Consider the following 27,578-nt stretch of genomic DNA (forward strand, 5'->3'; position numbering starts at 1 on the left):
CAAAATTTATTCACGTTTATATTTTGGATGGGGAACGAGATAATTCCTCATTCATTTTGTTCTTTTCGTCTTTCGACGATTTTTGGGGGGTGGTAAATAATTGAAACACAGATCGATGTATGTATTGATCAACTTTTATGAGCATTCATTCGGTCCACGGTCTCATTTATGTCAAAAGCATTATATTATGTACATCATATATTGCAATATTTATATAATAAATACTGAGAATTCGCAGCCACACAAAAAGAATCTTCAATCCTCCTTCGGGCAAGTCACCAGCACGTTTGTACGCACGACGATCGCATTAAATCAGGGAAAGATACTGACACGTCCATTAATAACGAGAGAGTGAGTGGATAAGATTGATATGCCATTATTATTAAGTCATCCTGCTTATGCCGTCCATGATGCATGACTTGGCGTCGGGGTGGTGCGCGCGTCTGTCTACCACCAAAGTGTACCAACACACACTCACAATATGTATAGCTGCAGCAGCGATCTCGACCGTCACATCGCACACACACACGCACACACATACACGCACATACATACAAATACGCTCTCTCGCTCGCACGCACGCAGCGGCAGTTTTATTTCGTAAACGGCGTCTAAAACTGCGTGAAAAGTGAGCCGCCGAGCGAGTTTAGAGTTGGAGGTGGCTGCTCATCGAATGTGTCGCGGGCTGGACGTGACTGGTGGCGTAAACAAAGGCAGGGTGGGCCGCCCGCCCGCGCCGAGTGGCGCCGTCGACTCGGGACAGAAATACCCAGGGCCATCTGGCAAATAAAACGCCCGAGCGAGGGCTGATAAATGGGCTTTTGATTTTCTCATCTTTCTTCTCTTTGTACAGTACGACACAGAGCCAGAGAGAGCTGCTTGAGATCAGCCAGCGAAGTTGGACGAGAAATTCTCGAGGTGCCGCAGCGAGTGCAGCGCCACGGAGTTGTCCTCTTTGCACTTGCCCTCGGTCGAGTTCCGGTTGATATCCTCGTCGTCGCCGGCGCTCGAGTCACCGCCGCCAACGCCGCAGTCGTCGTCGTCACTCGACGGTGCGGTGATGCGCGTCGGATGCATGTTCTTGCGCTTGCGCTGCTTGGCCGGCGCCTCGACGCTGTCGCTGTCCCCGAGACCCGCTTCCTCCGAGGACACGGAGCCTCCGGAGGAGAACTCGAGCCTGGGGCCCGCCGAGAGGTGGTGGGGTGGCGGGAAGGCGAGCCCCAGGAGCGGTGGCGGCGGCAGCAGGAGGTGGTGCCCGCCGGCCGAGCGTCCGTCGTGCGGCGAGATCTTGCGTCGCAGGTGCGGCGAGTGCAGCTTGGGGTTGGGGTTGGCGCTGTGCCGGTTGCGGCTGCGGCGCGAGCTGAACATCATGTTGCAGCCGTCGACCGTGCACTTGTGCATCTCGCGCAGGTGCACCGCCGAGAAGTGGATCTTGAGCGCGCCCTTATCACAGAACGTCTTCAGACACACGCTGCACTGCACCCGCTTCTTGCCCGTCGCCGGGTTGACCAGCGTCGCGCCCAGGGGGCTCCACTGACGCTTGACGTGCCGCATCGCCCCGCCGCCAGACGACGCGTCCCTGCTGAGGTTGAGGGCCGCGTTCTCGTCATCCGAGTCGCTGCAACTGAAGTCTTGTTTCGCGTCCACTTTGCTGGTGGTCAGTGGGAAGGGGAGGGAGGCGGGCAGGCTGGCCTCCTCGGAGGGCCTCCGCGTCGCCGCCGACGGCGTGGCGCGGCGTTCGGGGCTGCAAGACTTGCGGAAGTCGAGCGGCTGCATACTCTGCAGTCGGTTGAGCGGTGAGACGGACAGTGGGCTCGGCACCGAGCTGGCCGGCGACGACGCGGCTGGCGTTGGCGGCGCCGCCGCCGGGGGAGGCGCCTTCAGGAACGCCAGGGGGTCCCTGCCGATGGTGGGCTTCTTGCTCGGCACGGGGGTCTGCGCGATGAAGCGCTTTATGTCCGACGCATGAGGTCTCAGCGATGGTGGGGGTAAGGGAGGAGGCACGTCCAGCGCCAGAAGCTGTTGCGTTATTGCCCTGGTTTCGCCGAAGCGAAGGAACTGCTGCAGGACGAGCGGCTCCTCCTCGTGGCTGCACATGTTCCAGCGTTCCAACACGCCACCTTGAGGGTCCTGCAACAGATGAGAAAAAAATATGATGAGAAAAGAAGTCCCTAGTGGTAGGTGGCTCTATGTACATAAACATCAAGTTTGTCGTGGTGTTTAAGGGAAAACAACGCGATTTTAGTGTTTAGCCCGCCCCTGCAAAGGTGTGCGAGGGGAGAAATCGTTGAGGGTGAATTCTGGCGTTCAAGTTTTGACTCTGCGACAGATGGGTGATTTTGGGTAGGGCCCAACCCACCGGAAACATAGATGACCTTTGTCAAAAGTTTCCTCTGACAGCCGGGAGAAACACGTCAAAGGACGTCTTCACAGAGTGAGCTTTTCAGTGCAATCAAGTATGTCAAGGAACTTATTTTAATTCTATACTTCATGTTTACTATAGAGTAAAGTGCATCGACAAGTAATATTTAAATAGTTAAAATTAATATTGGTCTTCTCTCTACTTTTATATTTGCTCTCAATTTAAGGATGTTTGATGCAACGGTCCCCTGCAGGAGTGCAATTAAGATATATTTTGAAACGAAAGGAAAGATTGAGCGGCGCTAAGCATTGTAAACACCAATTTTGCATCGTTTTCCGTTTCCAATTTCTGGGGTTATAAAAAAGCTTTCAAGGTAAAATGAGTAGAATAACAAATTTTATAACCGGCTTGCATATCCTGCCGTCTCGGCGATAACAGCGTTAAAATGATATCTTCGTCGGCATCTCCATGCAGAGTGAGAAACGATACAAAAACACGAAGATAGGGCAGAAAGGTGATGCTGGTCAGGCGATTAAAAACAGTTAATTCGAAAATTTTCGGCCACGTCCACGCTCGTGCAGTTTTGCTAAGCAGCGCCCATAAAAACAGCACCAACTGGCGCGTTTGACTTTCGGTAATTGGCGATGCGCGCGAGGTGTTTGATAAGCTGCAAACATTCCACCGTGTGCGCTTTTTGCTGCCGCTGCTGCTGCCGCCGCCGCTGCGACTCATCACGATTGCAAGACGTGCTCTCTCAGCCATAATGGACCCTACACCATAATAAAATAATGTATGCCGTGGTGTTCCAGATGTTTTCAATTCGTGTGTTTTTATGGCCGCCATCATCGGCGGCCCGTTAAAAATCGCCAGCAAATCTGCGCACACCGCTGCTGCGAGCAGCATAATTATTATTATTTCGGCATGAAATGCGCTCGCATGATTTTCACCTGTTCGCGTGGGATTAGCCCCCGTGCGACAAAAACCATTTAACGTAGCGTTTCGGCGGATACGCGCAGCTTTTTATTCCCTCCTCTCGCTAACCCCGCGCTCGAGCGTTTTGAAATTCAAATAGTGAGAATTTAGCATGCATGGCAGGCCGTGAGGGACGCGAGCTGGCGAATCGATACAAATATCACACGATATGAGAGAGTGCTGGAAAATAGCTCGGCAGAGATGAGCTGCCTGCTGCTGCTGCTACACACACATACTCTTTCGCATTCAAGCGGCAATAAAAAATAAATTATCAACCGCATTATACGCGGCGGCGCATGCAGCTGATGATATTATTTCACAGCAGCGGCACACCAAGCAAGAGTCGTCCGTACCCCCAGCTCATCTCGAAACCTAATCACATTTGCATGTCTCCAATATTGCTTCCCATTTTCGAACGTATTAAAGTGCGCGCGCTCTCCTCGCTATATAACACACACGCGGCACGCATCACACAAAAAGTAAGTGCGCTAATGGAAAATCGCTCTTGATGTGTGCCGCCCGAGCGAGCGCCTGGGAAATGAGAAACGTGAATCGCGTTCGCAAATTGAAAATGAAAAACGTGCTCTTTTGAATTCCCAGTTGATCGGTTTTTCAAACAAAGCAGTCCTATTTGGAAAAATTATCAATAAACTCTCTTCAGTGCCGGTTGAAATACAACCAATGTGGTGATTTTCGGGGGATTTTTCGGTAGTTATAGAAGATTTACCGTGAAAGTGATACGTGGTTTAAAAAGCTCTAAATCTGCCAAAAATGTGAGTATTATTCAGACCATTTAGAAAAAAATGAAGGCTCTGCATTCCGAAAAGTTGCCTCATTACAGTTTCTAGCCGCCTCGAGATTTTGTTGTGACGTATACGTCATAACGCGAGTTTGTATTCGTAATCCGCTTTATGGGGGCTATTTAAAATTTATAAATGTGAGAAAATCGAGGCGCAAGGTAAGCTTTTGGGAAAGAGACGATTTCACTGATGTTTAGGACGTGATAATAAACGTAGAGTTACACATTAACAAGTCACTCTGATTGTTCACACTCGATTTTGTTATACACGCGCGCATTGACTATCTCTCTCCCGCGTATAGCTACAAAATTTTAGATGAGAACATTCGTGTTTTATAACTTTAATTTTTAGAGGAAAGACCGATAAAAAGAGCGCGTAAACGGCAAAGAATAAAGAGTGCAAGAGGCGTTTTAAAATTCATTTTTGCGTTCGTGAAAAGGCGGCGTTTTTATTCAGTCCACTTTTTCTACTAAAACAATGGAGTGAAAACAAAAGGGGACAAGAATACCAACCCCGCACACGTCTAATTAGGAAAAAACGGCTTGACCAGTGCAGCAAAGCGTGAAATTTTAAGCAACCGCCGCAGCCCTTTTGTCCCTCTGCAAACTTTTTCTCCTGCTTGCGAGGTAAAAATTAATCCAGGGCGGACAAAGACAAAGCCGGCTTGCGTTCATACGAGGAAGCATAATTTGAAAAAGCAGCAGCAGCTCACCCGTCTTTGGCCCCATTTGTGTGTTGTGCGCGAAAGAGTGAGTGAGTGTGCGGTTAAATATTAATTCATTTATAGAGCAGCCTGCCCTCGGCGCGCGCGTCTTGTTAAAACACACATTGCACACGGCGGGGATGAACTCTAATTTTCCCTGTATATACGTGTGTGTCGGAGGGAGCAGAACGGAGCGAGCGTGTTACGGCCAAATTAAGTTTCTCTCTGCATGCGTGGAACGAGCGTGCAGTGTGTGTATGTCATGTGTTTAATTAAGAGATAATCACCGCTGATGACACAGTCGATAAAATTAGGATTATACGCGCCCATAATGACACCCGCCGCCCGTGTCACGACACCAGCAAACACATTTCCGTGCCCCGACTAGAAAGGGCTGCGTTTAAATCTCGACAGCTCGTTATAATTCAAGCAGTTGCTCGGCACTGTTTCGTTATAATAGTCCGTTTAACAGCGCGCTGCTCTTTTTGGGAAAAGGCAGGTGCCCCAGCTCTTTTTGCGATTATGATATTATATAATAGCGAAAACACCTTCGCCAGCTCCGCTAATAATTGCTGTTTTGTGTATTGTTCCCGCGATGCCACTGCGCGATGAATGTGTGTGTAACGAAATAATATATACGACGAGCATCGCGCCCTTTGATTTTCCCACGCCGTTCGTTATATACGCAAGGATAAAGCGCCGCGCGATCACCTCGACAGATTTGTCTCTCTACACAGAGTTGGAGGTCTTGTGTGCACGCGTGATGAGATTTGACGAAGATGATGACGAATTACTAGTAGAGCTATATGTATATACGAGATTTAAAAGTTGTCACGTCAATCAAAAATAAATTGAGATCATAAAGCATGTTTTTCGTCGTTCAAAAAAGGATAACTGATTTAGTCTGTATAATATATGTTCGTATCCACGTTGATTCCGATTAGCACTTATCAATAAAAAAATTCTTGCTGCTGGCGGAGAAGAATTTAAAATTTATGAGCGTCATATTCAAATCAACTAGAAATTTTACCGCTCTCCGCAACTTCTAATTGAATATACGCAAAAAGACGGACTAAAAAATCCCGTTTTCTCGATGGATGCACGCGAGTGCGTTTTTATCGGACCATCTTTAATTGGATCACGCAAATTTCGGTCATTACGGGTCTATTTTAATTATGAGTGAGCCGTTTGCACTGACCAGAAAACTCATCAAGCACGCCGGAGACCCTCTTTCATAATTTTTTATACTTTTTTTTCGGGTGGGTGCATGTTTTCTGCTGCTTTCATGAAGAGCAATTGAAACCACAACGGGGCAGAAAGAAGAAAAACAGCAGTTGGGTTATAATCTGAAAAAGGGATTTTATGAAAGGAGAGAGCAAACACGCAGCTCCGCACGCAGAGAGGGGTTGAAAGTCTCCGCGGAAAAAATCTGCTGTCATTACGCGCCGCTTTTCTGACGCTGGAAACATTTTATAAAGGGGATTAATTAACCGCCGACCGTAGGAATTTTGCGAGAGAGATTTGTACACAAATCTGCGGAAAAAACGCAAATTGGATCCCGTCAAATGGACCGACATTCATATTTTTCTATCTCTTGCACGCCGAGAAAGTTGGCGGGAGTAGTTTTATCATATAAAATTCCGCTCTCGCCGCGCGGTGTGCGCACAGGAAGGAAACATTTTCTACATTAGATTTACGGCAAGCACTCGAAAAGTAACGAACAGCGTCAGCAGCACAACGGGCGGATAGAGAGGCTGCCGCCGGGGTGATTATCAAATTTTCCGAAACCCAACCCTTTCTGGCTGGCAGAACGAGGAAAAGAGATGATATTTTGACGGAGGGTCCGAGAGCGAGCGATGAGAGGAGGTTGTTGTTATAATTTTTCGCCGAGGAGCAGGCAGAAAGCGCGCGGATGAGTTTTCAGCGGCTGCCAACGATGATTGGGTGCGGTTTTTGTGCCGGAGAACCCCTTTGAATAATATGCAGATGGCTGAATTATGGCCGAAAGGATTAAAATGCGGCGGGGCGGCCATGATTGAGAGCAGCAGTGACTTACTGGGAGAGAGAGCGAGATCCAGGTGCTGCATCTGCCTCTTACATGCTGCTGCCGGCGTGTGTTGTATTAATAATCAGCCCCCTCATCAACCCCCCGGGCACGCTAAAATGGCGGGCGTGCTGTTTATCAAAAGCAGACTGCCAAGCAGAAGGGCTGATAACGCTGTAGAAAAACTGTGGGCCGCATTTTTATTTGATCCGACGAAATTTTAATTTGCATCGCCTGACGCGCGATGACAGCTTTATGAATAATAAAAATCGCGCCTTAGACAACCTCCTTTTCTCTCCGGCTGGCTCGAAGGAAGTTTTTTTACGTAGTCGGATACTTGTAAAAGCAGTGATCTGCTTCCAAACAACACCGATTACAAGGGCAAAGCAATTTTCTCCTGCCTTCACATCATATATAAGCGGTCGATTGGAGGACGAAATTGGAGGGAAATCACACACAGAGACAGAGCGCAGACAAGTGTCACATTGGGTGGTCCGTTTGGCTTACCTGTAGGATGTACCCTCTGGAGTAGTCGTCGTGGCTCCAGCCGAAACCGTGAAGCACCTGGAGCACTTCGTCGCGCTGCAGAACGGAGAAGACGCGGTCTAGAAGAATTTTGAGTCTGATCGGCAGCGCCTGGCACCCGTACAACACCAAGGAGGCCACGTCGAACGCCACCGACGCGGAAACGGGCTCCACCGGTCCCATGTGTCCGGGTCCCAATTTGTCGAGAGCTGTAAGCAATGACAAAATAACTGGATTAATTTCAAGAAGAATTTAACAACATTTTAACATTATTTTACATTTGTTTTAAGTTTAACAGAATGACCGCAGACAGACCGTATGTAATATTATCTGCTCCTGCGTTATAGGCATGATAAATGTCCCAGACTGAAACTTTTTGCTAATCCGTGTGTCATTTGTACATTGGCGTGGTTAACAAATTATTTCCGGGTACGCGTCTCGTTCGCTAATTTATTTTGAGCAATTAATCACACAAACGCACCTTGAGCTTCGAAAGCATAGCATGCACGTTTTACGGTGTACACACAAATGTGTATAGAGTTATATAATAATAATACGCATTCAGTCCACGTGGCTCGCACGCCCCGAGGCAGTCGCTTTTCCAAGCCGATGATCAAAATTAATCAGCGGCAGCATCCCTCTGTTGGTTGTGCTTGTGGCGAGTGTGTGCACAACGAATCAGAGAAATAAATTTGCTGCTCCTGACTGCTTCTGCTGCTGCGCTGATGCTTTCCGAGGCGAAATGTCTCTTTTTAAAATTAAATCACACAAAGCTTGATTGTTCATCCAGAAAAATCGTTTTATCCGCAATGAATTAAACTAATTAAGGGGATTCAATTACTTCTGCACCTCGAAGCCGGATTATCCTGCTCCTTTGCTGCTGGCGAACGCCGATTTTCCTCATTGTAAGGCTTGGCAGTTCTCACGAACCTTAATTAGGAGAGTTGCGGCGCGGAATTCTTTTTGCTTCGAGCGCGCGGAGTGACAATTCATTTCATTCGTCAACCACCAAAGAAAACGAAATTTACGGCCGCAAATTGGCTGCCGCTGTGGAAACACATACACATTTTTCGATTCGCGTGAGAACTGCGCGAGAAAGAAAAGTCGTCGGTCGCCGGCGGCGCTCAGCACTCTGCCTCCTTCGTGCTCGTACATATTTATAGAAATGAATTCAGCCCGTGTGTGTGTCGCAAAATTATTATCTCATCGGCGTTGCGCATTCGCGTTTTCAGATGCTGAATAAATTGGATGCTCGGCACGGCCGCGCGAGTTTGACAAAATTGTGAGAAAGGAAAGCCGCCGCGCTCTGCTCGACGCTTGTCAGGGGAAATGCTTTATGCTAATTAGCGTTCTGCAAGACAGGCCAAGGACAATGAGGCAGCGAGAGATGCAATCGTGTTCACACACACGGCGGCGGCGGCGGATGGACGCGGACCCCGAGAGCCAGTTCGTTCGCCGGCTCGGCGTGGAGGACTGTTTAATTAAAAAATCTCCTGCTAGCAAGAGAGCACGAGACGCGAGCGAGCGACGAGAAGAAGGATTTCTAATTTCAGGGCCCCGCCCCCGACATGACATGGTCAGGCAGGCAGGCAGGTAGGCCCCTGGGCGATTGTGTTCCATATTGATGAGAACAAAAGGTTGTAAGGACGCCCACATGTGATGAAATAGCGCGCGCGGCTGCAGCCATCATCATCCCTCATCACATCAAGGTCAGACCACAAAAAATAACTCGCCGCTCGAGCGACCGACCGGCGATCGCGGGACAAATTACCTTTTAATACCACATTCCATCGCCAGCGGCCACGGTGACAATAATTACATACAAGCCAGCCTCGCTCTCCGGCCGCGGAGATTGGATTTTCCTAGCGGGACCGCAGATAAATCGAGAACCAGCGCGCTGAGCAGCACAGCCAGTGTCATTGAAATTCAAATATCGCGTCACGCGATCCGCCAGCAGAGCATTTTCTTGTGAAAATATTATCATTATTTTTTATTGCGTTTGTTTTCTGTATGCGTTCTATAGCTGCCAGAGGTCTCAAGGAAAGATGAAATTCATTTTCCATCCACACGCGGGTGAATGCATATATTATATACCGAGCGTAGCAGCCCCCGGCTCGGCTCGAGAACTCCCCTGTTGGCGCAAGGGACACCCCTCGGCCTGATTGACGCGCCGAATTTATTCATAATGGCCCTCGCACGGCCAATTCTTCAATTTTTTAATTAGACCCTCTCTCTCACTCTCCTCCTCCACGCTTGGACTTGCCAGAAGCCAAATTTGTGCTTAAAACACGAGAGCGAGAGGGGTCAAAATATTAATGCGCGCAGAGTGGATGTACGGTTTGTTAATGAAGAAACGGCTCGTTTTCGAATTTGACGGTTCGCTCCGTCGACCAGTGGCTGCTTTCGGATCGATGTTGTTTTATTAGACGTGCCTCGCCACAAATATGCGCGAGGAAATTCCGTCCACCGTATCCTTCCATCCGCACACGAGCTTGATTTCGATGGATGGCGTATAGCTCAAACAAGGGTCTTGTGTATTGTTTTGATTACAACGCATAATTTGATCCTCCGCAGGCAATATTTACAGAAACAGCAAAGCGGCCTCTTTTGCAGCAACGACAAAAAGTCTCGCCGGACGTTCCAAAATTCATTCAGGCACTTGACTTTTTTCACATTCCGCTCCAGTTTTAGGGCCGTGTGTGTATATATAATTGCAGGAGGCGCAGAATGCATCATTCATCTCGAGAGATGGTTGGGTCACTATCTAGGTTTTCACGTCCTTTTTATGAGTTATGAGCAAGCTACAAGAGACGCACAAGGCTGTATTTAGAGCATGAGAATGACTAATAAAACAAGATTTCCTCGGATTTCCTGCTGGACAAGTCCAGGAAGTTTCATATCCAATTCATCACGCAGGATGCGTCAGTTAATTTACAAGCGTGAAAGAGATTTTAAAGAGAAAGAGTGAATGACATTGACATCGAAACAATTAATTTTTTATTTTCTTTCTTTATTTTCAAAAACTCTGTAAGCCATTGTAGGGCCATTGGAATTTTACGTATTTTGAACTTTGTTTTATTAATTCTTTCATAAAATGCAGTGAAATTATTATTTACTTCAACGTATTTTTGTGTCTTTTAAGAAAATCAAAATATTGGTGCGGACAAGTGAACAAAGACTCTTTTCACGACCATTTCAACACCATGAGTGAACAGGAAGAGGTACGCATGTGTTGTAAAATATTTAAGCATCTAAAACCAAATGGGTTGCTTGTCACAAAAGGCTTCAAAAATAAAATCCTTCCGAAAACATAAAAGCCTCTGTGGCGCAAGGACCTTCAATGTAAACGGTGGCAAGAGGACAGTTTTTTGCGTCGGTGCAATTAAATAATGACCAAAAGTTGAAAAGCACCGCGTATACTAAATATTTTTTGTCGCTTTGCAAGAGAGAACGAGTGAAAAAAATCATGTCAGATTCGAAAGGAATGAGTGCAACCTTCCATAAAAGAGGCAAGCTAAGAGCAGCGGCAACGATATTAATATTTCCACCGAGGCGGAGTGTTTGACGAAATGTTAATAGCGCGTCTAAATATTAGCAGTGCGTAGTTTAATTTGATTTAAGATGACAAGGAATTACATCAAGAAGATCCCAACTGTAATCCCCGCAGGCGAAGGGGTGGTTTTCGTTGGCTGCTGCAGACAGGAGAGTGAGCAGGCAGGAGGGCTCAAACTTTGAACCCTCTCTCGCTCGCTAACTCGTCTCCGTTCTTCTGTGTTTACATTTCCCTTGGGTCGCTATTTTTATAATTCATAAAACAAAAGAATAATAAATAATTTTCAAAGGGTTAATTAAAACCGGTGGCGGTACGGAGTGGCGCTGTCATCGATTTTGCCTCTGCTTGTTGACTTGGAAGATAATTTCACCCCGGCCGGCGGATGCAGACAACCATGCACACACACATATAAAAGCGCGCGCGCCGAGAGAAAGAACAAACACGTGATGATGTAATAATGCTGCATAACTGTTTGCTCTGCGTATCATTAGCGTGCTTAACCAAATAGCGCTCAATTTAAAGGACACGCCGGGGTTGGAATCGGCGACCGGCGATGCTCGCAGCGAGCGAGCGAATACGCATGACGTCAGCTCGCGCGCAACCCGATCCGCAGCACATGTGTCCGTCCGCTCGCCGCGCGGACACAAGGGCCGTCTCTGTCCCGGCTGACCCGAGATAAAGATGACCTCAAAACACCCCGTAAAGCATCTTTCCGAAAGATAAGACTGAGAGTCGCCGCGTCCGTCGTCGGGCAGAGCTGATTTGACAGTCTTAACAAATGGCACCGCACTTTGTCATCGCGCCCATAAATCTGCACCAGCACAGACCTTATCACCTGCGCCCTCGCCGTCGCGTATGAATTGCGCCCGCTCTCACTTCTGCACTTCCCACTTTTCTGACTGAGACAGAGAGAGAGCCGAGATTCCCATCAGCGGCAGACTGCGAGGACTTGAGGAGGGATGACTTCACTGCCTCGGGAGTGGTGCGCGGTACAAAAGGGACTCTGTTTTATACATGCCCGGTTTGTTCTTTGCCGCCGCCACCAGCTCAACTTGTTAAAAGAAGGAAATGGGACAGTTTTTTGTTCTGCATACTGGGTGCAGAGCTGACAATGTGTTTACAGCTTGTTAACAGGGAAATAATAAAAGCGCAGCAAAGAGTGTGTTGTATACGCAACGAGCTATTTTCTATATATGTGATTGACAACCAATAAGATATCTGTATATAAAAAACTTGTGCTGATATTCTTACAATTTGTGTTTCTTCTAATGCTTAACTGATGCCGAGTCAGTAAATTGCTTCCCAAGGATTTTTATGTTTGCCAGCCTATATAGATTTTTACAAGGACAGAATTCCATTACTCAAACTGTCTCTTGCTTCCCACATCAGAGAACAAGACACCTGAAATTGATCCAGCGCGGAGGAAATTACAAATTGGTCATGCCCCGCAACACGGCATCTGCTGTGACAATTAAGGGTCGGAATCGCTTTTTAATCAAGGAAATGTCATTAGTACGCCAGCGGCGAGAACGAAATTCTCTCTCCTTTGTCACTGCTCCCACATAGAAAATTAAGAGTCCCTTTCAAGATCGCTGACTGCTGCTGCTGCCGTTGCGGAGGCAGAGCGCGCAGGCACACACACAATTAACCTTTCATACGCGACTCATCATGATAAAAATCGGCGGCGCTGAAATTTAATTGATCCGTTGCTTGATTTTAAGAGCGGTACAGTGAGCGCGCAGCCTGAGAAAGAGTGAAAATCACACAATGTCAGCGCAGCGGGGCGGCCGTGCGCTGCATCGCCAGTTTTCCTCCTCATGATTATCGAAGAGGCGAACTTGTCATCGGGCAGATACATCATGCACACTGGCCGCGCGGCCTTTATAATCTCCACTGGAGATCGTTCAGGGAAATATGAGAATTCATGGAAATAAATTCAAATTATAGCAGAGTGCGCGCGCGAGCAGCAAGAGGAAGTGAATTATATGAAAGGAGCTGTGTAGCCGTGGGTCCCATATGGCGCTCGTCGTTGACTCTTTTCACAAGCCGCGGTGCCGGACACATCACCTGCCGACAACGAGAGAAAACCCACGGAATGAGACAAGCTTTTCAGCGAGTCTCTGATGTGCACCGCTTATTTGTCCTTTTCGGCTCGTTAACGATCTCAAACTCGTGATTAGAATCGCGCTGGACACTGGCTCCTAACATCTTCATCATTTCTAACGCGAAGAGACAGGAAAAGCGTGACAAGTACACATATCAGTTATTATTCATTTTATTGGACACCATCGGTGTACAACTAACAGTATTACAAATTTATTTATTATAACGGAATGCTTGAGATAAAGTTAAAGGTTTTTTTGACACAGTTTAGTAAATGGTACATACTAGTACGCAAAGAATCACAATAAATGCATTTACAATTAGCGGTGACATCGAGATGAAAACATTTATGTGAACAGACGGGGATATGATAGCCATGAAAATAACATCTATAGTTAACATAGCCCTGTCTTTACAATTTGTATTATAGTCCAATCCAATTTACATTTCAAAAAATTTTGGGTCAATAGATTGTCGTTTAACATTCATATTGTTCAAAAACTTCTCATAGGCAGTTGTAGAGTGAAGAGAGTATTTGGAGTTAAGGTCATTAACAAAACATTCAGTCTGAACCAGTTCATAGACAAATCTGGACTTTATTCTCTTGTCTAAACTAAGGGCTTTTTTAAAGAATCTAGATTTAGCACATTCCAACTTTTTAAGATCATTCAGAGATAAATGAGACCAAATTGCTTCTGTACCATACGAAGCTGCAGGAGAAATTGCCAAGTTAAATAGCTTTTTAGCAGTGCAAATAGACGATTTTGAAAGGTTTTTAATTTTAGATGTTGCAAAAATTGAAGCTTTCTCTTATCCACATGATTTGAAAAGCAAGTTCCAGACGTTTGAAATGTCACGCCAAGATAGTTGACAGAAGAGGAAAATTGTAGGCAATTTGTTATCTCCCATTGTTTCTCGATTTTGCTATATCTGCCAACACCCTTATTTCTAAATTTAATGATATGACATTTTTTCCAATTTAGAGACAGTGACATATAGTAGCTAAATAAATCTTGATGATATTAATGAGATCATTGAAAATTGATAGATTTTCACTTAAACACATAACAGTTTGAAATATATTACCATTTCAAAAGAAAAGTACTTAAGCTAACACGGTTCTACCGACAAAAATGAATTTCTCCTTAAAGAGTTCTTCCAATTTAGATCAAGTAAACTAAAAGGTGCAAAATTAAAAGAAAAATGTGAAACTGCATCAATCAGGAGAAAATTTTTGCTATATTCATTTATCTAAAATTATAGGCATTTAATATTTGCATGCATAATTTGCCGCGATATGCTCTGTTACCCAATGATCCCGTTTCACACCAATTAGTCCCCTATATATATAATCTGTACTCACCATGGGTCACCCAGCCGTGTCTGCATGATTCGCAATGTCGTAGCTGATGCTTGCCGGGCACGAAGCAGTCGCATCCACAACCGGGAATTGTGCACCTGATGGCCTGCGAACAACAATCCAGCGTCACTCTATGCGCTCGTGTGCCCTCTCAGCCGGTCCCAGGGGAGGCCATTCCAAAGTCCTCGATCACACCTCTGGGACCAGTTAGTATTTAAAGGACGACAAATGTCGCACGCGCCAGCCCTAGGAATCCGCGCCAGCATTTTCGGGCAAGATCGCCGCCACCGGACGCACGATTTTGATTAAAATTATCGACCGGCGCGTTACTATTATATGTGGGGCGGTGGATGGGCATCAGATGTATGTGCCGCGTGCGTGTGAAGGAGGATCGCTTGTCGGTTGAGGGTGGGATGTATATGCACATTTATTTATAGGAGACGACTGAAATAGTCAATCATTGTCGCCCTATACAAGAGGGTGCTGGGTATTTTCAAGTCGTTTAATCAAATGAAAACCAAGCAGATGCATATGAAATTAAAAATTATTTAAAAAATATATATATGTTCAAGTTATAGTAGAATAATTAAGCTTAATGAGTATCACGTGTAATTTATATAAATTTAACATTATTTGGTTTTATTTTACTTTTTATCCCTGTCCGAGGACTAGGTAGGGCGCGTACTGTACAAGAACGAATTAATGTCAACTTAAATCACTCTGATAAATTAAAATGTTAGTTCTATTATAAAATATTGTTAAGAAAATAATTAACAACAAAATTTCATAGCACGTTGAATAAATTAAAATTATACAATTACTTAAAAAACACCACGCCATTATAAACAAATTTAGTGCAAATGCTAATCACATTATTTAACAGTTGAGCAGAAAATTAAAATATATTTTGAGGAGACTCAGCTTTTTACTTATTTTACAATGTGAGAAAATGATTTTCTGCTTTATATTGCAAACGTTTTAACAGAGAACATGTCTCCGTGACAATTTTTTATTATTCTGTTAATACACATTGGACCAATTGAGAATCATGCTGAAAGTAGCGTTTTTTTAAAAGGGGACGAAAACGGTTGTCCAGCCGGGTCGGAACGGCTCTTAAGCGACACTGTGATCACCATAAATCGTTTTCTCAGGGGAGCAGGGCATTGATGGGGAGCGCGCGTTTTGAGATGCAAAGTAGCCGTGGCGTACGCGCGCGGGAAAGTGCGCGGATCACAGCAGAGAGGGTCTTCGGTTGGCGAGCGGAGGACGGATGCGCGTGGTGATCAGTCAGTGACGGATTTATGGCCTTTTTAAGATGCAGCCGCCGCCAGAAGGGCAACGGGAAGAGAAATAGATGAAAGATTCGGCGGTTGAGAGCACGCGGCGGCGGGGAAGAAAAATGCGTTTATTATGCGCGCGGCTCATTAGAAATCCATTTCGCGTTGTGCCAGTCATGCCAATTGATTCCTCCAGTGACAATTAGGAGGGCATGCATGCACTCTTCTCCTCTTTTCCCGGGCAGCCGGCTCGGCTCGGCGGCTTGGCTTCGGCTCGGCCATCCAGATAAATAAATGGTGATTCAGCAGCCGTCATCGGGTGACAATGGCTGCGGTAATCACACCTCCGCAGCCGCCGCGCGCGGCGTATTGATTTTTTGTGCCAAGTCACCGGCGACACCGCGTCGCAGCCGTAATTAAAAAGGTGATCTACCTGCCGAGTCATCACTCACCGTGTTCAGAGGACTCGCCTGGCCGTTGGCTGGCCGCCCGACGGGCGGCCGCATGAACCACGAGGCCACCGACGCCCACTGAAACATCAATATTTCATATTATTCAAATCTTCTGGCTAAGAAAATTGGCAAAAATGGTGTTAGTCGATCGATTTGGCCCCGGGGGAGTGGGGGAAGTGTTCCGTAAATTTTCTTATAATATAAATTGGGTCCCATTTTATATCGCTGCTCTTTTTTTACTCTCAGCGCGCAGTGCGAGCAGCAGCCGGTCGTCGATTTTCTTCCCTTTCATTATTATAGGTCTGGGAGACGCAAGCGGAATTCAAGGGCTTTTGATGATGATTTATCAAGCCAGTGTGTGTTGTCGGATGAAGCAGTTGTGTATGTGTGTGTCTTTTTCTTATTCTCAGTCTGTCAATCTAATATGTACACACAAACTCACTCCTCGTCGTTCTCTTCTCCATGCGGCGCTGACGAATTTAAAGCTTGACTTTTTTGTTCAGCCGACGGAGATTATTCGCCGGAGATATATATTTTTGTATTCATTCTTCGCTTTTTTGGACGATCCATTAGGAAATTGATTTTTTAGATTGTCACTTACGCGCGGGCTTAGGAGTAGAAAAGGTGGCCTTGGAAACGAAGAAGAAGAAGTGACTTGTCAAATTGAAAAATAAGTCCTGCTCGGGGCGTCCGCATGTGTCTTTTATTGTCCTGTTGACGTGCAAATTTAATGAAGATAAAATAAAGGAGTTGCTGTGGCCACATTACGTTATTCTAAAATTGGGCTCTGCTGCATGCGAACCAAACTAAAGAGACACCCGATCCACGAACAATGCACATTAACGCCGAATTTCTTCCAACAATGTATCCTTTAACGGTGAACAAAAAGCTGCTGATCGGCGCGTCTTGTCTCTCGGCTTTTGAAATTTGCATGAGGCATTCCTGAGACGACAGACAGCACGCAGAAACCACCCAAAAGCGACGGATCGCATTATACACACACACACACTCACGAGCAGTGTATAATAATCTAAAAAACAGGCCACTTTTTACAAGAGGACCAGCGTCAGCGAAAATAATAGCTCGCGATACACACTCACACACGCTCCGATGTCCGCGGGGCCTTTCGACGAAAAATGTCAAGTCGTGGCGCGGAGTCATTAAAAGGCTGATTTTGGAATGCGATTTTGAGGCAAAGTGTCTTTCGCCGCGGCGATGGAGCGATAGCGTAAGTGACGGCGACGGCTGATGATTTTCAGAGATGCATCGCGTTCGAGTCCGCCGGCTAATGGCTGTCAGCTCAAAATTGGGGCCACAAAAAGCAGCCCCAAGTAGGCGTGCATAATGCAGTATCACTCGATAATGGGCCGCATTGTGCGCATCACCGTTGGGGCAGGGAACAGTATTTTTTATACCGTTTGTCATATTTTCATATTTCAATAGGTGGATGGGATCGAAGGAGAGGTCCGCGCGCTTAATATGTGCTGTCTGTGTGTGTGTGATAGAAAAACAACTCTCGAACGAGCAGATGGGGAGAAAAACAAGCGAAGGACAACTTTTCATATTTCCATCCGAAGCACAGGATGGATTATTAAACACATTATATCCATCTACCTCCTGTTGTCATCGGCCAAATGAACCCTGGGCCCGAAGCATCATCATTATTATATGGTAACACAAAGGACGCAACGCACAACAAATATGTATTTCTGAATTTAATTCCACCCATGGCAGCGGCGGCGGCGACCTGATCGAGCTGCATGAGGACTCTGCCTTTGTTGTCCGCCTTTGTGGGTATTTTTTCTCATCGGTGGCCAGATTTCATATTTTTTACGTCAAATCAGCCCCAGAGCAGAGAAAATGATGATGCGGTTTTTATTTTATATCACAATCGCGCGGCGGATCTCAATTGACCACTTCAAACAAACACACGAATTTTGAGCTATATTCGTCGCGCAATATTACATCCCTCCGCATAGAACAATATTTCACGCTGTGTTTGAGTTGGTGAAAGGAAAATTGTGAGCCTTTGTGTCAACTGACGCATGTTAGTGGAAAAGTTTTGGGTTTCTGAACATCCTTCTTGTCACGGAAATTACATCAAAACTCCCAGGTGGAACACTGATTTTTTTATAATCCAGCCTATTTTTAACAAGCAGTGCCAGTTTTCAGGATAGAAAAAAAATGAGAACAGAAGTCCATGAATTGTATTACTTACGGGATAAATTCTTTAAATTTACTCAACTCGAACCGTCATTTTACCCGAATTGAACTTAAAAATCAATCGTTTATTTCCATTTTCTATGCTTTTTAAATACACAAAACTGTTTGACTTTTATTTGAATACGTGTTTTATTAAAAATTTAAACGAATTGATGGTTCTGCATAAAACGGCAATTTGTATGGTGGTGTACCGTGTACCCCGTCGGGCCGTCTCACTTAATTGGTCCGGGGCGCAATTTAAATTTGAATAAGCGAAGGGAGTGACTAATGAGCGTGTCGTGCGCGCGACGAGATGCAGCCGCAGCGCGAGCATCAGGTGTCCCCAACTGTGGAATGTCCCTCTCAACGAGCGACACTCAATCTCTGTCAACAAGCGTGAGCGCCGCTGAAAACGCACACACGGTATTGAAAAGCACGGATCAACGCAACTGGTGCCCGATAACAATTTCCGATTCAGTTTATTTGAACTGTACGTTTGAAAAGCCGGAGAGAAATTCGGATTTGATGTGTATATACTGGTGGCGGATGCATATCCCTGCATCCCTCGTGCTCCGGATGAGGAGGGTGCGAGAGAAAGCATTTCCCCGTTGCATTTCGCTGCAGGCAAAATACTGGTGTTTTATTTTTCAGCCGCAAAAATGACTTTGTTCTCGGCGGCTTTTCACGCCTAAATGTTAAGCGCCGGGACGGGGAATCCGTGAAAAGGGCAACCGCGCCGCGCGTCGCTTTAGAGTCTAATTTGTCGCGATACACATCTCAATGGATCCACTCTTGTAACTGTAATCGGAGTGACAGATCAGGTATCAGGGTGGCCGGCCTTTACCTACCCTGCGAGTGCAGGTAGATTTGTGCTTTGTGCCGCGATGCTATCTCATCACTTCCCGTCTGCACGCGCCCTTTGACAGATGACGCGCGGACCGCACATCGCAGATGAGAGGGAGTGAAAGAGAAAAAGAGATGTGAAAATAAAATAATTTCCCCTCGAAAATGTTGGCTTTAGAATGAAGAGAACGGAGAGGAGATTAACCCGCCAGTGTGCAAACAGCAATTACACTCGAATCCCTTTTGTTGTTTTTGCACGGAAATCTGCCAGCCCGGGGTTTGTACGAAATAATTAGCCAAAAAATTAGAATGTCACTGGGAAGCGCAGCAGCTGGCTTGTCTCCCTCTCTTTGAATAATATTTTGGCAGTGTGCGGTGCGACCTTCCGCCAAATTAAGTAAAAAGCGCGCGAACGAGCCGAAAATGAAATTCCTGCTGCTCTCCGCGAATGGTAATTTTGCTCTTGCTGCTGCCAAGATGGCCAATTAATTTGAGCTGAGGGCACGACTAATAATTAATTCCTCTCCAACGAAATGATGTTTGCCTTACTCATGCTCTCCCCGCGCGCGCAACTCTGCCGGCTTCATTATTTGACACACACACACACACATACGAAGAGAGTATACACATTCGACGGGCATGTGCTGCGTGAGGGGATCGAAATTAACATCCCTGATTGCGAAATTATTAGCCACAGTGTACCGAGAGTGCACGGGGAATTTCATCAGTGCCGCCGGATGAGCCACAAAATTGCCTTGATGCGCAAAAAGTTTTTCAATTACTCCACACGAGCTCTTATCCATGATTCACGAGTAAGAATCGGTCTAAGGATATATAATACTTGGCCAAGCAGGGATGACATCATGCTCTTTCACTGATAAATAATAAATTTTCTTTTATATATTTGGAATTTGTATATTTATTATGGTCTAAACCAGGAATACTAAAGGTCAGAGTTTTTTTAAATAAAAGTGCTGCTTGAAGATGAAAGTGAGAAGGAGTTAATTCATCTCCTCTATAAGCGAAAGAGAATCAACACCAATGAAGCAGCTAGTGAAAAGATGCTGATTTTATGACCCTCTTTAAATTGAAAAAGCCGTTTCCCCCACTCTGGCCACGCTTACTGTTACTCATACAATGTATTTGCGTGAAAATAAGCGCAAATTAAAACTTTATAGGTGCTTGATATCCATTAATCAAAAATGATGTTCCAAAAGTGAAAGGAATGCAATTCCAAATCCATAAATCCGTCGTGGAAATGAATTAAAAAATGCGGCATCCAGCCTCTTTAATTCCACATTAATTACAATCCACACTGACGTTAATAGTTTTCCCGCAGCTTTTGACCGCGTGCGAGCAAATAAAATCAGAGAAAATTCCAATTAAATCGCGCCTTGGCCATAATAAGAAGCGGCATTTTCCGCTTGGCAATTAAGCAGCGTCAAACAACGTGTTCGCACATTTCCAGCACGTCGTCTCTGCAATCAAGATTTTTTCCATCTCGGCAGCGATAACAAAAGCGAGCGCTCGTTAAGGTGAAAAAGGACGGAAATTGTGCGTGTGCGTGTCGCCGCGCCGCTTGCACTCTACTTTGTACCGCCGGCAAATTGGATTTCAGCGGGCCGCTGCCGCTGCTCCGAAAATAAGCCCTGGTTTATAATAAATTAATAGCGGTCCGAGAGTGGCGGACGCGTGAAGTGAAAATAACTCAATTTGCGCTGCATGCGCAATGCAGCACCGGCCGGGCCGCACACACGGTAATTGTCACCTGGTCGGTCGTCGTCGCGCGCAAATGGGCCATCTCGCGTCGCGTTTACGACGGCTTGATGGCCGGCACGGTTCTCGGCCACTTTACGGCCGGCCTGCGACCTGCTGCGCCTCGGAACCCTCGACGGTCGCGCCGGGCACTGCTGGGGTGGCGGCACGACCGATGCCAATTTATCGCTGCAATGTGGGGACCACATCTAACGACGCTAATACCCAAAGCACTTGATCAAATGGTCAAGTGACAAAAGCACACTCGCCCCTGCATCAAAAAGAGAAAAGAAAAAAAAAACACCGTAAGTTTGCCAGTAATGCAGCAAAAAATGTTAAGAAATTTGCGAAGTTTGAATTTGAGGCAATATAAGCATTTGAATATATTTAGCATAAACTAGCAATATGTGTTGCAATTTAAAGCACAAGATTAGTGCCATTGTTATCATTGTTATCATGAAATTTTAATTAACTAATATATCCTTAAAAATAAATAATCGTCTCAGTGCGCATAATTACGTTATTAATATAAAATGGCATATGGCACTATAAGCCAATATTTTTAAATGAAATGACTATAGAGCTGATCTTGTGACGTTTCTTTTTAAAAATTTACTTACAAATATTATGATTAAAATTTATTGGAATGCTTTGCAATAATTTTCTTATCACAAGAAACACAAATATTAATCTGCCATACACAATTTTAAATATTTAATAAATTGACCTTTAGTTAGCCTTAATAATTAGCTCTGAACTGATGCCAACAAATAAAAATATAGGCCAATTTAATGAGAAGGTTGAGGGTATGTTATTTGATTTTTTGACAAATCCATCATGAATTTTGCATATTTTTCTACCGGGACCCAAGCGTTCCTGCTCACTTTTGTGCCGGCTAATCCCAACGCTCTCATTTCCTTCGCAAATTACCAGCGTGGATATAATTTAAAATTCACATCATCCCCCGCGCGCGCGTAGCCCGCGCACATGATGCAGTTATACGCATATACACAGCACATCCCCGGCCGAGGAGAGGGATTTGCCTTGCAAAAACGACAGCGGCAATTTTTCCGGCCGACTTTGTAAAATTAATTGTCCCAGTTATTAGCCTCCCTCGGTGCAGGCCGAACCCTAGTCGTGGTGCAGGAAAATTCGGACATAAATCTACTTGGGGGATGATAAAAATTGCGCTTGTCAGACGGAATTATCGGCGGAGGAGATTGCGATGGCTTATAACGCAACGCGTGCACCTTTTTTCTCTTTCGCTCTGCGTGTGTGGCAAACTCGTCCTAATTGTCGCCGTGGATTAGCGGCAGCTTTAATTAACGGCCTTTGTCTTTGGCCGGATCATTAGTTATTAATCAACACGCGCTCTCAGCTTTGGCAAATATGAAAATCTGGTCCCGGGGCTTTTTCTACGCTCCCCGTGCGCACGGCACCCTTCGGATCTCTGCCTGCTCCTCCTACGCGCTGGTCCCCCCAAGAAACTTTGGTCTTAAATCAAGCAAAGTTTGCGCTCGTGCTCAGGGGTAAGCTGATCAAAGTCAATTAATCCCCGTCACTCGCGTGAATATTTCATGAAGTGCTACCTGCCCGTTGCCACCGCAACAATGCGCCCCAATTAGTCGTCGCATGCCACCCAGCAGCAGGGCCATCCATCCATCCCGCCCTGTGCACGCGGCAGCGGCGCTAATAATGCTGTCTTTCAACGCCCAACCCGGCCCCAGCATAACTTCTGCCATTAAAATCCCAGGTACATTATGGCTTAATTTCCAAGGGAACCGCGCGCGCCAAGAGGAAACTCGAGTGGCCTTTTGAATGCTCATTTTTAACCCCTGGGGAAAATCCCCTCTTTTGTGATAAAAACATCAATGGTGCGTGTCACAATTGATCCCTTTCCTTGAGGACAAAAATTGAACATCTGACAACATTTTTGAAAGGGAACAATACCTGGCGCTGACAAAATACTCCATTGTGTACGCGGTTCTTTGAGCACTAAAGAGAGGGCTAAACATTAAGCACTCGCGCACGCCGCCCAGCACGCAGCCTTTTCGTAACTGACAACTTGACAACTGTCAAATTTTTGTGACACTTTCACCCCTTTGTCAAAATGCCATTAGTGAACCCCAAATAAACTGACAATACCGTCTCTATGGGTAATTCTCCCGCGCGCCAAAATACAGAGCCGCCGGACCAGCAAGCGGTGACCGCGGCGGCTCCGGGACAAGGGGGTGCAAGAGGGGTGGTTTTGGTGCTCACCACTTCCATCATGAGGTCAGGCGACGCCATCTTGGAGTCGAGCTGGGTCATGCGCACCCTTTCAGGATTGCCGGCGGCGGCGTCACCTGCAACACACACAGAACACGGGCTCGGTGAGCAAGGCAGGCAGATCGGAGCGGAGGCCGCGGTGTCGGAGGCTGCTGCGGGGGTTGCGGGTCGGCGGGCGTACGGGCGGGCGGGGGCGGCTCGCTTCACACGCACTCACCGACTGCCATGGCCGCCTTGGTATCGATTTCCTTGGACACCATCACTCGTCCATGTCCTCGGCCGAGACCACGGCGTGCACTGAGGAAACCCTCCGAGCCGGCTCTCGACGGCCGCCTCACCTCCCTCCCCTGCTCCCCTCTCGAATGACCCGCGCGCCACTTGTCAACGAACCAGCTCGCGCGATGGGCGTGCAGGTAAAGCAGGGGGCGTTTCGCCGCCCGTGGTGGGGACGACCTTGACGCGCCGGTGTCACCGCGGCTGTCACTCGCCGTCATTGGTCCCCGCAGCGCGCGGTGCTCGTCGCCGCGCGCGGTGACACCTTTTTTGGTTGGTGCGCGCACGCCGCCCGCACGGTGACACTCACGCTGGTGACACCCGCGCGCGCTTATCAAGTCGAAATGAGCTCAACGAGTGGTGCTCTTGCTCGGCTTGCCTGCAATTTAAATTCATTTTTTTTAATGCGTGTTGGCGCTATAAATTTACAAGAATATTTTTAAGCTTGTTTTAAAATTCAAAACTGGTCGTCTTTATTTTAGGATTGTTCTCATTATCTTCCATTTTACTACTTATTAAACACTATATAGAGTGAATTGATATCGTTTTTTGATAAGATTGGAAAAAGTATCTAATTGAATCCTTTGACTTGTGTTCAGCGGTGGACAGATCGACACTCCTATTTTTCAATCAGAAATGGATAAATATAAAAAACCACATTCGAGAAATAATTATATAGTGTTTACATGCACTGAACTGATTATGAATTAGACGTGTTAATTAGTTTATTTTTTAAAATACATGAAAGCAATTAATAATAAATATAGTAAAAAGTGCAATAAAATCACACAAAAATATTTAATATTCTTCTTAAAATATTTAAAATAAAATGTTTTCATTTATTTGAAAATTTTAAATTAAAATTCATGAATTAATTTTATTTGTAGAAAAATTTGTACTAAGTAAAAAAATAAATATTTCTACAAAAATTACTTAACCAGTTAATTGGTAAAAGATGTAAAAGCATAAGCAAGCTATACCCTCTATCACACCCTCCCCTCCTGAAATATATATATTCCTCAGTCAGTCCATGTGCAGATTTGCCGGAAGACTCGTGGTTTGGTATTTCAATATAGCCGTCAGGTTTGCTTATGAGGCTTGGGATTAGTCGAAATTGCAATAGAATTGCAATTCAAACAAGTGCTTCATTTGTCATTGTATATAATTGGCCTCCTTCACAATTTTCAAATTTCACTTCCACAAGCATACACGCGGAAAATTTTCAATTTCCAAATTTTATCCAATTGTTTTAACATCTCTTTTAATTATATAACAAGAAAAATTAATTAGGTGAGCAACATCTACCCGGCAACCTACTTTCGCAGAGGGCAAATATTTCAAGATCCATTCTTTTTACATCTCAAGAGCATTATTTGAATCAACAACAGGAATATTTTCGAGAATCACTAAATTTTTTGATGATTTTGTTCTATGTATTTTCTGAATAAGGCTGATGCACTATTTTTTTCCATTTCAACAAAACCAATCTTACGAAATTTTCATTTCATAACTTATTTGTCCTGATATGTATTAAGCACATCAAATAAAAATCAAAATTTGAGTTGCACAACGCAAGCAGAGATTACGACACTGCTCTTTTCTGATCAATGGCATCAGCAGTGCGCGCATTTCAAAATCCAAGCGAGTAAAAACACACGTTTCGTCCATTCTCTCGGCGCTGGTGCGCGCGGCGCGGAGTCGATATTCACGAGCAATTTTCAGATATTTATCGATGATTTGTTCTGTGTGTGCGAGAGAGCCGGAGCCGGGAGGAAGAGGAGAGAAAAAGAGTAAAAGACGAGCAAGCGCGCATCACACAAAAATAAAAGAGTTCTCTCTCTCTCTCTCTCTCTCTCTCTCTCTCTCTCTCTCTCTCGGCGCTCGCATCTCGCGGCATCGGAGATGAAGCAGCCCGTGTCACCGTCTCTATAGCCAGGCTGTATATTCCGCATGCAGCATGGTGCGCTGTGTGTTTATACACACACACACACACACACACACACACACACACACACACACAGAAAGCAAGGCAATCGAAGAGAGCTCGGCAGGTCGAGAGAATTTTAATGGCAGGTCGTGACGCGGCCGTAAAAACGATCTGTGGGTTTTTTGATCGAGGGACGTTTTCACGGTGGGGCGGTAATTACCACCCTCGGCCGCAGCCATAGCCAGCCAGCCAGCCAGCCGGTCGGTCGGTGTTTCCAATCGGCAAATGAAATTGAGGCGCGCGGGTGTGGCGATCACGCAGCGCGCGGGACAGCGAGAGACATTATCTGCCGGTCGTCGTGCGGCTCATCCCATGTAATTATCGAGATCGGAGATATTCCCGCGAGAGAGAGACGGCTAGATTTATTGCCTTGTAAAGCTTATAATGACGCGCGGCAATAACAAGAATTTTGATCTATAGTCGGCTAATTTAAAATAAAAAAGCAGCCAGTCGAGAGAGAAATAAACACACACCGCGCGATCGAGAGAGGAGGAGGAGGGTCACCAAGACGACCACATCGAGCAAAGAGTGTCCAATGAGGATTGGATAAATTTTTTATTGAGCACCTAAACTGTGATGCGTCATTGCGGAAAGTCGTTTTGGCTATATGGGTGCGATTTTAGAGGAGATTTAAAAATGATTATATTCACCTGTTAAATAAACAGGAAAATACTTTCTGCCTTTCCGCCACTGATTGATATGACTGATTATATTTCCCAATTCCTTTGCATATATATATAGTGTCCATGCCGCGCGTCCAAATCCAAATCGTGCTGAAAAAGAAAGGAGGAAAGGAATCGATCGCTGCGCGAGCCTATAAATATTTCATGTTGTCCCGGCGTGTTTGACATGCAAAAGACTCCTTGACGCACAACAAACATAAACGGCACCCCAAAGTGTAAAATGACAGGCCGACATGATGCGTGACTTTTCCACCTCGGCTGTGTCTGTCACGACACACAAAGCATTCGCGGCGTCCCATCAATAAAGTGGCACGAATATGAGCACACGACACTGCATGTATTAACATGTCAGAGATTTGCCTAGAAAAGTGTGTATGTTCGCCCCTTTCGCATGCATGCGAACGAGCGAGCGAAAAGCCGCGCGCACCCCTGCCCCCACGAGTTTTGCCGGGGGTGCTTGCATGATTTAATTTGTCCACGAGGTCGAAAAATTATCTCGCTTTGAAGCTCCCAGAATGCTCACTCTGTTCGGGATGTGTAAAACTGTTTCGATTTTCTCTCAGTTTCATTTTAATCTCATACATATTTCAAATAAATTTAACGGTATGATTGGAACTTAATATAGGACATCATAGGCATTTAGGATTATAATACTCCATATTTTTTTGTAGTAAAACAAAATTGTATCGAATTATCAGCCCAAGATATTTTTAATTCTGATCTTAATAATTTTGCAGTTTTAATTAACTCATAAAATTGAACCTTAAAAATTGTATTTTACAGTGTAATAAGAACCTTTGTTATTTATTTCACAAACAAACTGAAGGAAGTTACGTCGCTAGCGTAAAATAAATTATATATAAATAAAAATGATTTCGTATCGGCCGGAGACTCAGATGCAGACTCAGGGCTCTCTCTGAGAGGGGTGGTTTTTATTCCTGAGGCTCCTCCCCCCGCTCTTCCCTTTGGGCGCCTAACAGTTTTTACATCGAATACATCTTTACCAATATTATTGATCGCAATATCGTCAGGTAAAACCCTGACATCCATATAGGAAAAAAACTATACATTTTAACAGGGTTTCATTTTTTAGCAGTTAAAACACTACATAGAATAATCAATGTATTACAATAATCATATAGATATATATATATATAATTCTATATCATAATTTAATAAGAGTAAAAGGAATTTAAATAAAACATTATTTTTCCGTTTTTGATACAAAATTGTCATGTCGCCCTTCTGCAGTGTTTTAGATTGTCTTAGAAGCAATTTTCTCTTTTGAGATGCGACTGATGGTCCTCACGATTTCTGCATGCTCGCCATGCGTGTCGCCATCAATTTCCTGTCATACTCATAAATAAACATCACTTCTCCTCGGCAGAGCTATGAACCTGCTCACGAGCAAATTCT

General features: G+C 45.3%; 1 protein-coding gene across 3 annotated transcripts; it reads right to left on the reverse strand.

The window, feature by feature from the left end:
* Positions 1 to 116: 116 nt before the first annotated feature.
* Positions 117 to 23,569, reverse strand: LOC135935223 (zinc finger protein basonuclin-2-like). Of its 3 annotated transcripts, none has more exons than XM_065477380.1 (6): positions 23,437 to 23,569; positions 23,211 to 23,296; positions 16,152 to 16,229; positions 14,426 to 14,528; positions 7,389 to 7,615; positions 117 to 2,130 (listed from the first exon to the last, which is right to left on the reverse strand). In XM_065477380.1, exons 1-6 carry the CDS (start codon positions 23,477 to 23,479, stop codon positions 886 to 888), a joined length of 1,782 nt encoding a protein of 593 aa, XP_065333452.1. In that variant the 5' UTR covers positions 23,480 to 23,569; the 3' UTR covers positions 117 to 885. The 3 variants fall into 3 exon arrangements, with proteins under 3 accessions (XP_065333452.1, XP_065333451.1, XP_065333453.1); XM_065477379.1 differs by having other exon boundaries at positions 16,152 to 16,238; XM_065477381.1 differs by lacking the exons at positions 23,211 to 23,296; positions 23,437 to 23,569 and adding exons at positions 16,753 to 16,862; positions 16,920 to 18,448.
* Between the last annotated feature and the right edge of the window lie 4,009 nt (positions 23,570 to 27,578).

Source organism: Cloeon dipterum, chromosome 2 (assembly GCF_949628265.1).
Source record: "Cloeon dipterum chromosome 2, ieCloDipt1.1, whole genome shotgun sequence".
Classification (NCBI taxonomy): Eukaryota; Metazoa; Arthropoda; class Insecta; order Ephemeroptera; family Baetidae; genus Cloeon; species Cloeon dipterum.